This window comes from Balaenoptera musculus, chromosome 6 (genome assembly GCF_009873245.2).
Source record: "Balaenoptera musculus isolate JJ_BM4_2016_0621 chromosome 6, mBalMus1.pri.v3, whole genome shotgun sequence".
NCBI lineage: Eukaryota > Metazoa > Chordata > Mammalia > Artiodactyla > Balaenopteridae > Balaenoptera > Balaenoptera musculus.
Genome location: NC_045790.1, coordinates 18,962,614 through 18,979,500, shown reverse-complemented (window position 1 = coordinate 18,979,500; position 16,887 = coordinate 18,962,614). Strand labels below are relative to the sequence as shown.

General features: G+C 39.2%; 1 protein-coding gene across 2 annotated transcripts in view; it reads left to right on the top strand.

Annotated features, from left to right (window-relative positions):
* SHC3 (SHC adaptor protein 3) overlaps nucleotides 1–16,887 on the top strand; it is a 145,759-nt gene that overhangs the window by 113,953 nt on the left and 14,919 nt on the right. For both annotated transcript variants that reach the window (XM_036854312.1, XM_036854311.1), the window contains exons 10-11: nucleotides 772–930; nucleotides 4,347–4,642. In XM_036854312.1, the coding sequence (XP_036710207.1) occupies nucleotides 772–930; nucleotides 4,347–4,642 (455 nt within the window). The remainder of the gene's footprint in view (nucleotides 1–771; nucleotides 931–4,346; nucleotides 4,643–16,887) is intronic.

Below are 16,887 nucleotides of genomic sequence, written 5' to 3'. Positions count from 1 at the left end.
CGACTTCCACAGCCCACGAGATTTTTTTGAGTTTTTCTGTGACCTCTCTCCAGGCCCAAGGCGATCTTGAGAGTGTCTGTGGAAGCCTGTTAGAAACAGCGATCCCGTACAAAGAATCGGATAGTGGCTCAAGCAGGGCAACACCCTTCATTCGCCTCAGGCAACAAGAACAGGGACAGCCTGACCCTGCCTTGACAGAGTCTTGGTCCGGTTGGGAAGTCCCATGAAGGCACAAGCCTGACTCTGTTTTATAAGGAAGGTGCCTCATTCATTAGGAAGTAACTTTCTAATAAAATGGGGTCACAGCACTTGCATTGCATTTCTAATGGAGTTAAGATACGAAGCATTCCCCTACACTTAAAAAAAGAGCAATGAAAATAAGGCCCGCTGTTCTTCTGCTCAGTTATTTTGATCTCAGGCCTTTGTAAAGGGGATGAGGAGGCCGAGGCAGCTTCTGCAGCAGGTGTGGCCCCCCCCGCCCGCTCCCCCCAGCCTGGGTCAGAGGTGCCTAGGGTCTTGGTAAGGCTCCTAACCTTCACGGCGTCCATCATCCTGGGCCAGTAGGTCCCATTTTGACAGGAAGGAGTGGAGAGCATCCTAGCAGAGTACAACAGGGTGTGAGAGGGTCAGAGAGGAGATTTAACGGATGGGCATCTGAAAGAAGGATCTTCTTATGAATGGGCTAAAGGAACTTTTCTGTGAATCACTGGGTAGCTTAACATGAATAACGTTACGATCAGAAGAGAAAAGAGGGCTGTTTTCTTGTTGCAGGGTCTTTGGACATCTACAGCATGCCGGAAAGGAAATCGCATGTGGCCCCTACGGGAGAAGCCCCCACCTATGTCAACACCCAGTGTATCCCGCTGCAGGCTGGGCTGGCCGCGGGCAGCAGTGCAGAAAGCAGCCCACGGAAGGACCTCTTTGACATGAGTGGGTTTCCATTTGCCACTGGATTTTTCTCTTTTGAGGCTGTTTTTTTACATTGTCTTTGGTTTGAAATCTGTGCAATTACTGAATTTTCTTCTAGTGGGGTTTTGATTAATGACGCTGATTAGCTGTATTTTTCTGGGTTATGCTTGAGCTTTTCAAGGCTTTGAACTTGGCCAACCCCTGCATTGGAATTACAACCTTCTCTGCAGTCCAGAGGCAAAGCAGCTTCCCCCTCTTTTTTTTTTATTTAATTAATTAATTTATTTGGCTGTGTTGGGCCTTAGTTGCAGCACATGGGATCTTTGTGGTGGCATGCGGATTTCTCTCCAGTTGTGGCATACGGGCTGCAGAGCACACGGGCTCAGTAGTTGCGGCACGCAGGCTTAGCTGCCCCGCGGCATGTGGGATCTTAGTTCCCCGACCAGGGATCGAACCCGCGTTTCCTGAATTGGAAGGCGGATTCTTAACCACTGGACCACCAGGGAAGTCCCCCCACCCCCGTTTTATAATTGACTTTGCTCTTGAAGGTTGTATTGAGACAAATGATATACATAAATGCATTCATTTATTTATTCACTTAGGTATTAATTAGATATTGTGTGCCAAATACTATATCAGTTTTAAGGATGCCAAGATGAAATGGCTTGGCCGCTGTTTTCATAGAGCTCTTAGTCTGTTGAACAAGACTAACATATAAGCAAGAAATTGTAATATACCTTCTTGTTTGCCTACACACACTCACTTTCCCTCTCACTTTTTCTCTTTCTCTCTCCCCTTCTTCCTCTCCACTGAACACCTACCATGTGTCAAATACTAGTCTACTTACTGGGGATATACAGGAAAACAAAATAGACAAAGTCCCTACTCTCATGAAGTTTAAATAACCACCATGTGTTACAGGTAGTGACAGGTACTCTGATGAAAAATAAAACGGGATAAGAAGATAACCCCAAACTACTGTTGATTGCACTGTAGTATGATGTGTACCATGGACCTCTGTTTGGCATATAGATTGGGAAAAATAAATCATCCGTGAACTGATTAATGAAAGTGTAAATTGTTGTTAAGGAATTTTGAAAGAGCTTCCCAAGCTCACAAACAGCTTTTCATCCCCAAATTTCTTTTTCAATTTCCTTGAGAATTTTACAGGCTGAAGAGCGAGGGAGAGGAGACTAGCACTTAGTGAGTTTCTACCACATGGCTAGGTGCTTATTATTTTATTTAATTTTTGCAATAGTCCTACGGGTAGATATTATTATTATTACCATTTTATAGAGGAGGAAACAGAGAACCCTAGAGGTTTGGTAACTTCACTGCTGGTTCACCACATACAATACGTACCTGGTATTGCATGTGGGTGAGGACAGGGCTGAGTGCTTTTATAAACAGGCTGCACCATGACAACAAAAGTCTATTTTTCCCCAGAATGGGACACTGGACTCCCATTCTGATTTTAAAAATCACCAGAGCCAGAAGAACTGTAGAATCATCTAATCCAATCTCTTCATTTAAAAAAATGTGGCAATAGCCTAGGAGGTATGAAGCAACTTCTCAAGATGCAGAGCAAAGTGGTAGCTCCAGTTGTAACGATATCTCCCAACTTCAGTTTAGTAGTTGTATTTATGGTCAGACAATTTTCACTGTTTAATTTAGTCAATATACCAGTGACTCCTGGCCCCAGAGCCTGAGGAGAGTTAGATTGGGCTGGGGTTTGAGATGGGAAAAATGAAAGCCAGACCTCCCTTTTTTCATCCATCGATTTCTACTCCTACTCCCAAAACTAGAGAAGGGGAAACCGAAAGTATAAAGAGCCCTGGAGAGACTAGTATCTATTGAAAAGTATGGAAAAATAGACCTAGCACTCTGTGTTTATCTTGAACCACTATAGCTAAATAATGACGGTGGTAGTGGTGCTGATAGTGATGGTAATGGTACTGATGGTGGTGGTGATGCTGATGATTGTGGTGATGGTGATGGTGGTGATGGTGATGAGGGTAATGATATGGTGATGGTGATGATGGTAATGGTGGTAATGAAGGTGATAATAATGATAAGATGGTGATAGTGGTGTTGGTGATGATGATGATGGTGATGATGATGTTGATAGTGATGGTGATGATGTTGATGCTAGTGGTGGGGCTGAGGTGACGGTGATCATGATGGTGATGAGGATGCTGTGGTGATGGTGATGGTGGTGATGATGGTGATGGTACAGAAACAGAATACAAATTTTCAACTACTCCAGGTAATCAGGGAAAAAGTAGAATAAAAAGAGAAAATCTACGAACATAATTTTAGCCCATAGTTTTAACCTCTTTTTTGTCCCATATCTGTAAATCATTTAACAAGTGTCAAAATGATTTAGTTTTGGTTTCATTTATTCACTTCACTTCTGCCCATTCTCTACCAACATTTAGCAAACTGGTCTGATTTTACAGCACTCACTGAATATTTATGGGGACAAATTATGTCCCAGGAACAGTGTTGGACTAGAGGGATGTAGCTGTGCCCAGGAGAGAACCATTCTTGTTCTTGTGGTGCTTGCATTGTAGCAGGTTGGCAGTGGGGTCCTAAATAATCATCACAACACCTTACACTTGTGTGGCACTGTGGGCATTTTTCAGAGTGCTGTTGTACATATTGCCTTGTTTGAAAATCGAACATTGAGATTTAATTAGATGAGCCTGGTGACTTCTCTTACCACTGATATTTGTTGCTGTTAGAGTCATGGCCTGCAGTGAGAAGAGAAGTATGTTCTGAAGGGCATAAAGTCAAGCTCAATCTCAAACACTCACAGAAGAGCGTTTTTCTTCAGGGAAACAAGTGAAGGTCAAGGGGAGGTAGAGCTCCTAGCCTGGGGCAAGTCACACAAAAGGCACCCAATAAATGTCAGTTTTCTTCTCTTTTAAGAATTCACCTAATACAAAAATTTTGAAAGAAACATTTGTTGGGCTGGGTTTCAGTTTTGCATGAAATCAAAACCTTGCAACTTGTCTGTTCCTTTGTGTATTTTCTTTGGTATCGGCAGGTTTTTATTCAGAAGAGAACACATTTGTTGAAGAGGCTAGCCAATGTTCCAGAGAAAGTAGATGGCATGTAGTATGCATGGCCTCTTGCAGCGTGCAAAAATGAAGTCATTCTAACTAGTGAGGCAAAGGGTGTGCTTGAGTCTTTGGCACAAGACGCAATGCCCAGCTGTCTTGGGAAAGCAGACTCATCGGAATGAGTCATGCCAAGATTTGGGCTTTGCTTTCAAATACGTGTTATGATGAGTCTTGTTGTATTACCAGCCAGTCATTTTTCTCTACTTCTTTTTTTCTGGTAGAAGTTGCCTTTGCATTTCCAGCCCTCACATTGTACTGTTTATCATTTGTTCTCCTTGGGATTGACGTGTTGCTGGCAAATGTTGTTGGCAGAACCTTTTGAAGATGCTCTCAAGAACCAGTCCTTGGGGCCTGTGTTGAGCAAGGCAGCCTCCGTGGAGTGCATCAGCCCCATCTCACCCGGAGCCCCGGATGCCAAGATGCTGGAAGAGCTGAAAGCAGAGCCTTGGTACCAAGGGGAGATGAGCAGGAAGGAGGCAGAGGGGCTACTGAAGAGAGATGGAGACTTCCTGGTCAGGAAGAGCACCACCAACCCAGGCTCCTTTGTCCTTACTGGCATGCACAACGGCCAGGCCAAGCACCTGCTGCTCGTGGACCCGGAAGGCACGGTGAGCGCAGGGCAGAGTGTGGCCTGCACTGGCCAACCTCCCTCCGACAGTCTACCCTGGGCCACTGCACCGGGGACCACTTTCCCTCCTCTACTCACATATGCCTGCTGAGTCCTGACGGTCACTCCTCCAGGACCCTGGAGACCAGGCCCAGAGGACTTATGCTTTCAGGCCAGAGCCAGGCTACAGGAGCCCATGGTCAGGGCCACCTGTGCTAGTTATAAAACTTGGAAATCCCCAGGGCCCAGGTTGAAAGCCTTAATTCTCATGTTCTTTAAAATTAGTACAAAAACTGAGAAAGTTTTCCTTCCAAATACGTTCATAGTGGACAAAGAAGTACAGGGCTCCTGGGCTTTTAATATTTACCTCAAATATCTCTACAAGTTGAATCATCAGTTTTTATTTGCAGGTTATAAAATGTGATGAAGCAGTAAGTAAGCCTCCTATTAATTAGTCTCTTGCTTTCCCACCCAGAGAAGTAATACCTCATGGCAGTGATTTTGGCTCTTCCTGGCAGTACAGTTGTGTCTGAATAATTCTGTGGGATTGACTGAATATACCGTCTTTCAGTCAATAAATAAATTTGACTTCACCCTGGCACAGTCCAAGAAGTACTAAGTTTAATAAATGTAGTTACCTTAGCCTAACCATTGAGTAAATTCCAGGATTGTTGTTTAAAATTTTTTTATCCAGTGAAAACAAAGCAGCAGGTAGAGTTATCTCAATAGTGGTTAAGAACATTGAGTTTTTAAAAAATTTTATTGAAGTGTAGTTGATTTACAATGTTGTGTTAATTTCTGCTGGACAGCAAAGTGACTTATACATATATATATATATATTCTTTTTCATATTCTTTTCCATTATGATTTATCACAGGATATTGAATATAGTTCCCTGTGCTATACAGTAGGACCTTGCTGTTTATCCATTCTATATATAATAGCTTGCATCTGCTAAACCCAAACTTCTAATCCTTTCCTCCCCAACCTCCCCTTCCCCTTGGCAACCACAAGTCTGTTCTCTATGAAGGACATTGCATTTTTTGATTGACAGGTAGGGATGAAGACAGTCTTCAGTTGGACTTGGACACAATTTAACTGTGTGTGTTTGGGGAAAGAGGCGGTGTTACCTGAGATGGATTTGTTGCCTCAGGTGTCTAGACTAAGTTGCCTGCACACCTCAGCTCCCTAGACCTCTGCACCTTCTCTTCTCTTCCACTCTCTAGCTGGGCAACCATTCCCCATATATCCAATTCACCTTCTTTCATTGTGTGGATTTTTTTTACATATATGCACACCAGGGAAAATACATAATTTTGTGTTTGTGTGTTTCAGAAATTTGCAAACATGATGTTATTCCACAAATCATTTCTTTCTTTTTCCCTTTGGTACATGTTTTTAAGATGTCAGTGGTGCCTTCCGTCTACTGAATTGTTACTTGGGTGAGCCATCTGGGGCTCACTGGATACACCGTCTGCACATCACTTCCTGAGCTCTCTTGTGAAGGATTGAAAAACTGAAGGTGCTGCAAACCTCGTGCCTGTTTCCCCTGCACCTGGGATGGTCTCTCTGGGGCATATCCCAGGAGTGTTTGATCACAGGATGTACATACATTTAATGTCATCAGGGGTTGCATCTGCTTCCAGAATGGCTGGGCTACTGACATGCACAGCAGCAGAGTGTGAGGGTCCCACACCCACCCCTTCTCTATCTAGTTTTGCTAATCTGGTGCGGGTGGGGAGTGAAGTGATGTCTCATTGTTTGCTGTACAATTCTTTGATTGCACTTTAGGTTTCTCCATAAATTTTATGTTCCTATCTTTCCCCCATGTTTCTCTTTTAATCTTCTTATTGGGGGTTTTCTTGAGTTTATTCCAGCAATAGAATCTCCATATGTACTCTCCCACATCTTCACCTATCAGATAGTTTTGTCTGTGACATTCTTCATCAGATAAAAGTCTTTTTTTGGGGGAATGTAGCTGAATCCATCAATTTTCCCCTTTATGGTTTATAGTTTTGAGTTTTAAAAGGTTTCTCACCTACAAATCACAGATGTACGGTACTCTATATTTTCTCCTACTAGCTTTATTGTTTATCTTTCACATTTACCTTTCAATTCCAACTGAAGTTACTTTGGAAGATGATATAAGATAGGACCCAACACTTTAAAAATCGCCATGTAGTGAGCCAATTCTCCCGTCACAATTTACCAAATAATTCATCTTTTCTCTGTGGTAGTGATGCTTCTTCTATTACACACTAAGTCTCTGTGTCATGGGTCTGTTTCTGGACTCAGTTTTGTTCTACTGATTTGACCGTCTTGTTCCTTGTGCAAGTTCCATACAGCTTTAGTCGTTACGGCTTTAAACTGTCTTAATATCTGGTGGTGTGCGTCCTTCCTCTTGAGTCTCCTTTTTATAAGTTGTCTTAGCTGTTCTCAGACCTTTATTCTTTGTTCTGATTTTAGATTCAGTTTATCAAGTCACCAAAAATACATGCTGGGGTTTCGATAGGACTTGCACTGAATTTACAGATTAATTTGGGGCCAGCTGACACTTTTCAATATTAAATCATCACCTCCATGAACATGGCATGTCTCCACTTATTTAGTTTTAAGATGTCTTTTGTTAGAATTTTAAAATTCTCTCCAGAAAGTTCTTCTGTTTCCATTGTTAGGTTATTTCCTAGGGTGTCTAGTTTTAGTTCCTGTTGTAAGTGGTATATTATTTTTGATCACTTTTTCTCAGTAGCTGTTGCTGCAGGGAGAGGAAAGTAGTGTGACCTTGAGCCTGGAAATTTTGCTGATTGTGGTCGTTTTACTGGACCCGCGGTCATTGCCATTGCAAACACTGACAGTTTTTTCGCCTGCCTTCCAATCCCAGACCTTAGAGGGCACCTTTGAGCATTGGCCAGGAGAGGGCGCCCTTGTTCAGTTTCTAACCTGAAGGAATGTTTGAGGTTTTGTTCCCTTAAGGATGATGTAAGCTTTTGGAAGATGTCCTTATCAACCTAAAAGACTTCATTCATTCATTCACTCAACAAATGTGTACTGGATGACTACTAATCCAGGCATTATTTCTGGCACCTGGGATATGTCCATGAGCCAGTTAAAAGGGCAATCTCTGCTCTCATTACCTATTGATACATATTAATTGCCCAACTGCTTTTATCATGTATAGGTATTGAACTTTATCAAATGCTTCTTCAGCAGCTTTTGAGATAATACCATGATTTTTTCCCTAAAGTCCATTCATGTGGGAAATTACACAGGTAGATTTTTCTGATGTTGCATCCTGGCATAAACCCTGTTTGGTCTTGACATAGTAATCATGGATTTGGAGTCCTAATATTTCCTTTGGGATTTTTTCACCTGAAAAAGGTTCATAAGAGAAATCTGTCTTCACTGTCTTTGCTTCCTTCGCTTGTGTGTGCTCGTCTGGTTTGCGTGTCAAGATTATGTGGTTATACACACCTCTTACAATGATCTAGGCTTACTCAGGTCAGAGGAGACTTCCCCCACCATTTTACCTCAAATAGAATCCCCTAGATACCCCCTATTTCTTTACCTTGATTTATTTTTACCCTTAAGCACTTATCACAAACAAGTACTCGTTTATTTGCTAATTTGTTTATTATTTCGTTTCCCCCACTAGACTATAATCTCCATGAGGGTAGCTGTCTTGCTCATTGCAGTATTTCCCACCATCTAGAATAGTGCCTGGCACATAGCTGGTGTTCAATAAGCATTAGACAACTGAATACATAAATCAATCTCAGGCTTTTTCAGGTTAGGAGGTTGAGGACCAAAGAAGGTGACCTGGGGTCACAAATGAGATTTTCTACACAGACTCAGTCCAGAGTTCTTTCCATTTGAATTGGCTGCCTATTAAATTAGTTGTAGTTATCTAAAGGAAAATAGGAGGGAAGTAGAAATCCTATGAGAATATAAATATTTCAGTTGAAAATTTTAGGTATTTTTTTAAAGTTAAAATTTAGCTAAATTATACCCTCTTATAGATCAAAGATGATTAATATTTTTGTTCACTCAGTCCTTATAGACAAAAAGATGATTTACAAAAGATACGTACTACTACTAATATATTATACATTCATGAACCAGTATCAAGATAATGTAGAAGACAAGGAGGACATGAAGTTAGACCAGGTGTCTGAGCAAGCCCAAACACCCCAAGCTGTGCTGTCTCTACAGCTTTAATTTTGGAGGAGAAATTTGCAGTATGGTTGGGAAAATCTGTAAATCACACCTACTAATAACTGTTCTTTTGGGGGGCTTTTTGTTGGATCTGATTATCTAGCTTAATTGATCTTATGGAGGACAGATTTAGCTGAAAAAGAAAATGGAAATGAAAGACTTAATTAAAAACGTAATGTCACTTCCTTGCTGTGAGGACACCAAAATAGACGATGAACACATTCTCTTCAATATTTATTCATCTGATTTTCATGGTAATTGGTTGGTCCCTGACTATAAAGGCGGAAACTTGGCAGAACAGATTACTCAGATAAATCAGGATGCAAAACAGTTCTACGTCTAAATTTACTCCAGAGTATACCAACCTATGTGCCTTCCCACTGTGCACTGATTGTTCAAGACGAGGGCGCCTGGGGGTGCTGGAAATGTGGGTGACAAGAATCACTGTGGCAGGGCTTCTGAGCTCCTGCAGAGGTGCTGAGGCTACTGACCCTAGATAACAGCAGCTGGAAAGAAGCCGGAGAGTGGGTCTGTAGGAACAGCCTTAGATATGGAGTCTGGTGCACCTTTTTTTCTTTTCAACATCTTTCAGAATCATTTAGTCAGCCCTCTGTGTCTAAAATTATTCCCTGAGTCATTTATCATTGATTCATCACTTTGGCCTTGAAGGGCCAGCAAAGTGATGTGGGCCCTGTGCTTGCATTTGAACGAGCTACTGCCGCACGTTGCTGGGTATTCCATGGGCTTCATTAACGTGGTCTCAGGTTACTGGCATGTTTGAGAGCGTGTACAGGGGCTTTTGCATTCCTAAGCTCACCAAACAATGACAACCATCCAACATCCACATTTATTAGGGTTTTATTTTCTTCTCAGGGTAATTAAGAAAACAAAAAGCCCCCCCACTCCGACCCCTCCACTTAATAAAGCCCTGTTGTTATTTTGAAGTTCCCTTTGTACCAGTCAGTCTAGCCTGTGCTGCTGTAACAAATAAGGGACTCCCTTCTCCAACAATGAGAAACCTGACTCCCATTATTCTTAATGTTTTTCCCTATTTGATGAACTTCCTTGTATGTGGAAACCTTCCTCAGCAAGCCTGGATTTCGACTCCTCTGCCCAACTGTTCCCCATGTGGGTTCCCTCCTCACCCTGTTCATGTTTTGATACCCACACTGCTCGATCCTTCTACATACACGCCCTCCCCCTCCTTGGCTGTGACTTCCATAGTGGGCTGCCCAACCTTCTCCTTGGCATGGATGCTTCTGACACCCTGTGCCAGTCCATCCGTCCGTCCAGCCCTTGGGCACACCCACTCTGCCCGCACTCCGGGATGCCATTTGGGGCCATTGTGGCTACATGACCCCCACAGCACAGATACCTGTCTTCTTGGCATTTGGACTTTTTGTTCGCTTAGGAAGGAAAAGGAGAGGAAAGGAAGGGGAAGAGGAGCTTTGCAAAGTATTTCATAACAGATCCTGGGCCTCCTATCATTCCTACTATAACTACCTTAGCACACATCTCTACCAATAAGGACATTAAAACAACAACAACATGTTATTGTTATAGCCAACAAAACCCAAAACTAATTACTAAACATACTCAAAATTTCCTGATTATCTCAAAGATATTCTTTTTATAGTAAGTTTATTGGAATCAGAATCCATAGATGGTCCACATCATGCATTTCATTATGTCTCTTAAGATTCTCACTCTGTAACAGCTTTCTTTCTGTTTCCCTCTACACCTTGATTTGTTTGACGAACTGGACATTTGTCTGTAGAATTTCCCACGTTGTGATTTGGGTCCTTGCTTTCTTGTGGCATTATTTAACTTGTTTCTTGTCTCTTGTATTATTTATGAACTGGTAAACATAAAGATCTTTAAAAACAGCTCTGTTGGGACAGAATTTACGTAATACACACTTGAAGTGTACAATTCTGTGGTTTTTAGTATATTCTCGGATACATGCATCCATCATCACCGTCCATTTTGGAATATTTTCATGCTGTACCATTTAGCTATCACCTCCCTATCCTCCCATCCCGCAGCCCTAGGAACCACTCAGCTATTTTCTGTCTCTATAGATTATCCAATTCTGGACATACGTATGAATAGAATTATATAATATGTGGACTTTTGACTAACTTCTTTCACTTAGCATAATGTTTTAAAGGCTTATCCATGCTGTAATGTGTGTCAGCACTCCATTCCTTTTTATGGATGAATAATATTCCGTTTTTGGACATACCACATTTTATAACTAGTCTGTTGATGGGCACTTGGCTATTGTGAATAATGCAGCTATAAATGGTACGTACAAGTTTTTGCATGGACATATGTTTCATTTCTCTTGGATATATATCTAGGAGTGGGATTGCTAGGTCAAATGGTAACTATATAATTTGTCACCTGATGAAATGCCAGACGGTTTTCCGAAGCAGCTATACCATTTTACATTCCAACCAGCAGTGTATAAGGGCTCCAATTCCTCTATATCATCACCAACACTTGTTATTGTCTGACTTTCTGATTCTAGACATACTAGTGGATGTAAAGTGGTATACCATTGTGGTTTTGATTTTCATTCTCCTTGATGACTAATGAGGTTGAGCATCTTTTCATGTGCTTATTGGCCATTTGTTTATCTTCTTTGGAGAAATGTCTATTCAGATCCTTTGCTTACTTTTTCTTCCTTTCCTTTTTTTTTCTCTTCACTTTTTATTGTGGTAAAATATATGTAATATAAAATTTACCATCTTAACCACTTTTTGAGTGTACAGTTCAATGATATTAAGTATGTTTATATAGTTATGCAACCACCACCACCATCCATCTCCAGAACTCTTCTCATCTTTCAAAACTGAAACTTTATACCTATTGGACAATAACTTCCCATTCCCACCCCCCAGTCCCTGGCATCCACCATTTTACTTTCTGTATCTATGATTTTGACTCCTCTAAGTATACCTCATATAAGTGGAATCATACAGTATTTGTCTTTTTGTAATTGGTTTATTTCACTTAGCACAATGCCCTCAAGTTTCATCCACATTGTAGAATGTGTCAGAATTTCCTTCCTTTTTAAGGCTAAACAATATTCCATTATATGTATATATCGCATTTTGCTTATCCATTCATCAGTGGATGGACATTTGGGTTGCTTCCTTGTTTTAGCTATTGTGAAAAATGCTGCTATGAACATGGGTATGCAAATATCTCTTCCAGACCCTGCTTTCAATTTTTTTAGTATATATCCAGAGGTGGATTTACTGGATCATATGGTAATTCATTTGTAATATTTTCTTGAGAACCCATCATATTTTTTCCACAGTGGCTGCACCATTTTACATTCTCAGCAACAGTATACAAGGGTACCAATTTCTACACATCCTCTCCAACACTTATTTTCTATTTTCTTGATAGTAGCCATCCTAATGGATGTGAGATGGTATTTCATTGTAATTTTGATTTGCATTTCCCTAATGATCAGTTTTGTTGAGCATCTTTTTGTGTGCTTATTGGTCATTTATATATCTTCTTTAGATAAATGGCAGCTCAAGTTCTTTGCGCAATTTTTTAATTGAGTTGTTTGGGTTTTTTATTGTTGAGTTTTAGGAGTTTTCTATATATTCTGGATATTAATTCCTTATTAAATACATGATCTACACATATTTTCTTCCATTCTGTGTGTTGCCTTTTTATATTGTTGATAGTGTCTTTTCATACACAAACCTTTAAAATTTTCATGAAGTTTAATTTGTCTATTTTTCTTTGATTGCCTGTGCCTTTGGTGTCATATCTAAGACATCATTGCACGTTCAACATCTTGAAACTTTTATCTTGCAACTTTATTCTTTGCATGTGGATATCCAGTTTTCCCAGTACCATTTGTTGAAAAGACTGTCCTTTCTCTAGTGAATGGTCTTAGCACCCTAGTAAAAAAACACTTGACCATATGTGTGGGGATTTGTTTCTGGGCTCTCTATTCTATTCCATTTGTCTAGATGCCTATCTTTATACCAGCACCATACTGTTTTGATTACTGTAGCTTTGTAGTGAGTTTTGAAATCAGGAACTGGGAGTCCTCTAACTTTTTTTTTTTTCAAGATTGTTTTGGCTATTCATGTCCTTTGATATTCTATATGAATTTTAGAATGGAGTTTTCCATTTCTGCAAAAAAGGTCATTGGGTCTTTGATAGGGATTACATTGAACTTGCAGTTTGCTTTGTGTAGTATTGACATTTTTTCCCCCTTCATTTTGTTAATGTGATGTGCTTTCATAAGTTGAGTCATTCTTGCATTCCAGGAATAAATCTCACTTTGTCATAGTGTATCATCCTTTTAATATGCTGCTGAATTTGGTTTGCTAATATTTTGTTAAGGATTTTTACATCGGTGTTCCTGAGGGATGTTGGTCTGTAGTTTTCTTTTCCTGTAGTGTCCTTGTCTGGCTTTGGTATCAGGGTAATGCTGATAGAATGTATAGAATGAGTTAAGAAGTGTCCCCTTGTCTTTATTTTTTGGGAGAAATCTGAGAAGAATTGGTATGTGTTCCTCTTTAGATGTTTGGTAGAATTCACCAGTGAAGTCATCAAGTCTAGGGCTTTTCTTTGTTAGGAGATTTTTGATTACTGATTCAATCTTCTTACTAGTTATAAGTCTATTCATATTTTCTATTTCTTTGTGACTTAGTCTTGGTAGGTTTTGTGTTTCTAGGAATTTGTCTATTTCATCTAGGTTATCCAATTTGCATACTGTTGTTCATAGCACTATTTTATAATCCTTTTTATTCTGTAGAATCATTAATAATGTTGCCACTTCATATCTGATTTTAGTAATTTTGGAACTTCTTTCTTTTTTTCTTAGTCTAGCTAAATGTTTGTCAATTTTGTTGACCTTTTTGAAGAAACAGCTTTTGGTTTCATTGATTTTCTCTATTGTTTTTCTATTCTCAATCTCATTTATATCTACTCTAATCTTTACTATTTTCTTTCTTCTGCTTGCTTTGAGTTTACCTTGTTCTTTTTGGTTCTTAAGTTGTAAAGATAAGTTGTTGATTTGAGATCTTTCTTGTTTCTTAATGTAAATGCTTAAAACTATAAAAAATTTTTTTCTCTTATTGATATCCAGCTTCATCCTCTTGTGGTCAGAGAAGATACTTTGTATGATATCTATCTTTTAAAATCTATTGAAATTTAATCTGTGACCTAACATATGGTCTATCTAGGAAATTGTTCCATGTGCAATTGAGAAAAATGTATATTCTGATGTTAGAGTGTTGCGCATAGTCTGTTTGATATAGTTGGTGTATTGTGTTGTTCAAGTCCTCTATTTCCTTACTTATCATTATTGAGGGTGGAGTATTGAAGCCTTCAACTACTGTTGGAAAACTGTCCATTTCTCCCTTCAATTCTGTCAATTTTTGCTTCATATAATTTGATGGTCTATTATTAGATGTTTAAATGTATAACTGTTGTATCTTCTTGCTGTATTGAAACTTTTATTAGTATATGATGTCCTTCTTTGTCTCTTGAAAACTTTATTTAAAGTCTATTTTGTCTGATATTGGTATAGCTACTCTCAGTTTCTTTTGCTTACTATTTGCATAGAATATATATTTCTATCCTTTCACTTTCAATGTGTTTGTGTCTTTGGATCTAAAATGAGTCTCTTGTAGATAGCTTTTAGTTGGATCTTAAAAAAATGTTTTCTAATCTATTATTCACATCTCTGTGTTTTGATTGGAGAATTCAGTCCATTTACATTTAAAGTAATTACTGATAAGAAGGGACTTCTGTAATTTTGCTCTCTGTGTTCTATATACCCTATAGCTTTTTTTCCCCTCTTATTTCCTACATTACTGTCTTCTTTTGTGTTTAGTTGATTTTTTTGTAGTGAAATGTCTTAATTCCCTTCTCATTTTCTTTAGTGTTTATTCTATCTCTATTTTCTTTGTAGTTACTATGGGGATTGTATTTAACATCTTAAAGTTATAACATTCTAATTTGAATCTGTAGCATCTTAACTTCAATAGCATACAAAATCTCTTCTCCTTTACAGCTCTGTCCCCACTCCTTTCAGTTGCTGATGTTCCAAACATCTTTATACACTCTGTCTCCAAAAGCATAAACTAACATTTTTAATAATCTCTTTAATTATGTAGAAAACAAAATGTGAAGTTACAAACCAAAGTTACAATAATCCTAGCTTTTATAATTGTCCATGATTTTACCTCTACTGTGATCTTTATTTCTTTATACAGCTTTGAGTTACTATCTAGTGTCTTTCATTTCAACCTGCAGGACTCTTTTTAGCATTTCTTGCTGGGAAAGCCTAGTGGAAATGAACCCCCTCAGCTTTTATCAGTGAATGTCTTAATTTCTTCTTCACTTTTGAAGGACAGTTTTGTTGGAAATAAGATTCTTAATTGATGGGTTCTTTTTCTTTTAGCTTTTAAATATATCAACCAACTGCCTTTCTAGTCTCCAAAGTTTCTTTCTTTTTTTAAAAAATAAATTTATTTATTTATTTATTTTTGGCTGCTTTGGGTTTTTGTTGCTGCGTGTGGGCTTTCTCTAGTTGCGGTGAGCAGGGACTACTCTTCGTTGCAGCATGCGGGCTTCTCATTGCAGTTGCTTCTCTTGTTGCAGTGCATGGGCTCTAGGTGCACAGGCTCAGTAGTTGCAGTGTGTGGGCTCAGTAGTTGTGGCTCGCAGGCTCTAGAGCGTAGGCTCAGTAGTTGTGGTGCACAGGCTTTGTTGCTCTGTGGCATGTGGGATCTTCCTGGACCAGGGCTTGAACCCATGTCCCCTGCATTGGCAGGCGGATTCTTAACCACTGCGCCACAAGGGAAGTCCTCCAAAGTTTCTGATGAGCAATCTGCTGACAACCTTCTTGAAGATCTCTTGTATGTGACAAGTCACTTCTTTCTTGCTGCTTTCAAGATTCTCTCTTTGTCCTTGGCTTTGACAGTTTGATTATAATGTGTCTTGGTGTGGGTCTCTTTATATTCATCCTTATTAGAGTTCATTGAGCTTTTTGGACGTTTATACTCATGTATTTAATCAAATTTGGGAAAATTTCTGTCATTATTTCTTCAAACACTCTGTCTTTCTCTTTTTTCTCTCTTCTCCCTCTAGCATTCTAGCAATGCATACGTTGATCTGTTTTATGGTATCCCACAGGTCTTTTAGGCTCTGTTCACTTTTCTTCAATCTTTTTTCCTTCTGTTCCTGGGACTCAAATATTTCAATTGTCCTATCTTCAAGCTCCCTGATTCGTTCTTCTGTTTTGTGCTTTTCCACTCCAGAGTTTCATTTTGGTTCCTATTTAGGTTTTCTAAATAGGTTTTATTGATGTTTCTTTTTTTTTCGTACATCATTTTCTTGACTTTCTCCACATCTTCATTTAGTTCTTTGAGCATCTTTAAGACACCTTCAAGTTATTTTAAAGTCTTTTTCATGAATATTTATCCCTCTGTTTTTTCTAAGAGTTTCATAGTGTTAGCTTTTAAACATTTAGGCTTTTGGTCCATTTTGAGTTAATTTGTACATTTGGGGTGAGGTAATGTTTTGATTTCATTATTTTACAGGTGGATATCCAGTTTTCTCAGTATCATTTGTTGAAAAGACTAGTCTTTCCCCCATTGAATACGTTTGACATTGCTGAAAACCGATTGACCATATATGTGTGGGTGTATTTCTGGATCTCAATTCCATTCTCTTGATCTCTATGTCTACCTTTGTGGCAGTACCACATTGTCTTGATTACTGTTGCTTAGTAGTAAGTTTTTAAGTCAAAGAGAGTGAGTCCTCTGACTTTGTTCTTTTTCAAGATCTTTTTAGATATTCAGGGAACCTCACAATTTTATATACATTTTAGAAACAGCTTGTCAATTTTTACAAAGAAGTCAGATGGGGTTCTTATAGGAATTGTGTTGAATGTATAGATCAGTTGGGGGATAGAGAGTATTGCCATCTTAACAATGTTGTCTTCTGTCCATGAACATGGGATGTTTTTCCACTTATTTAGAGCTT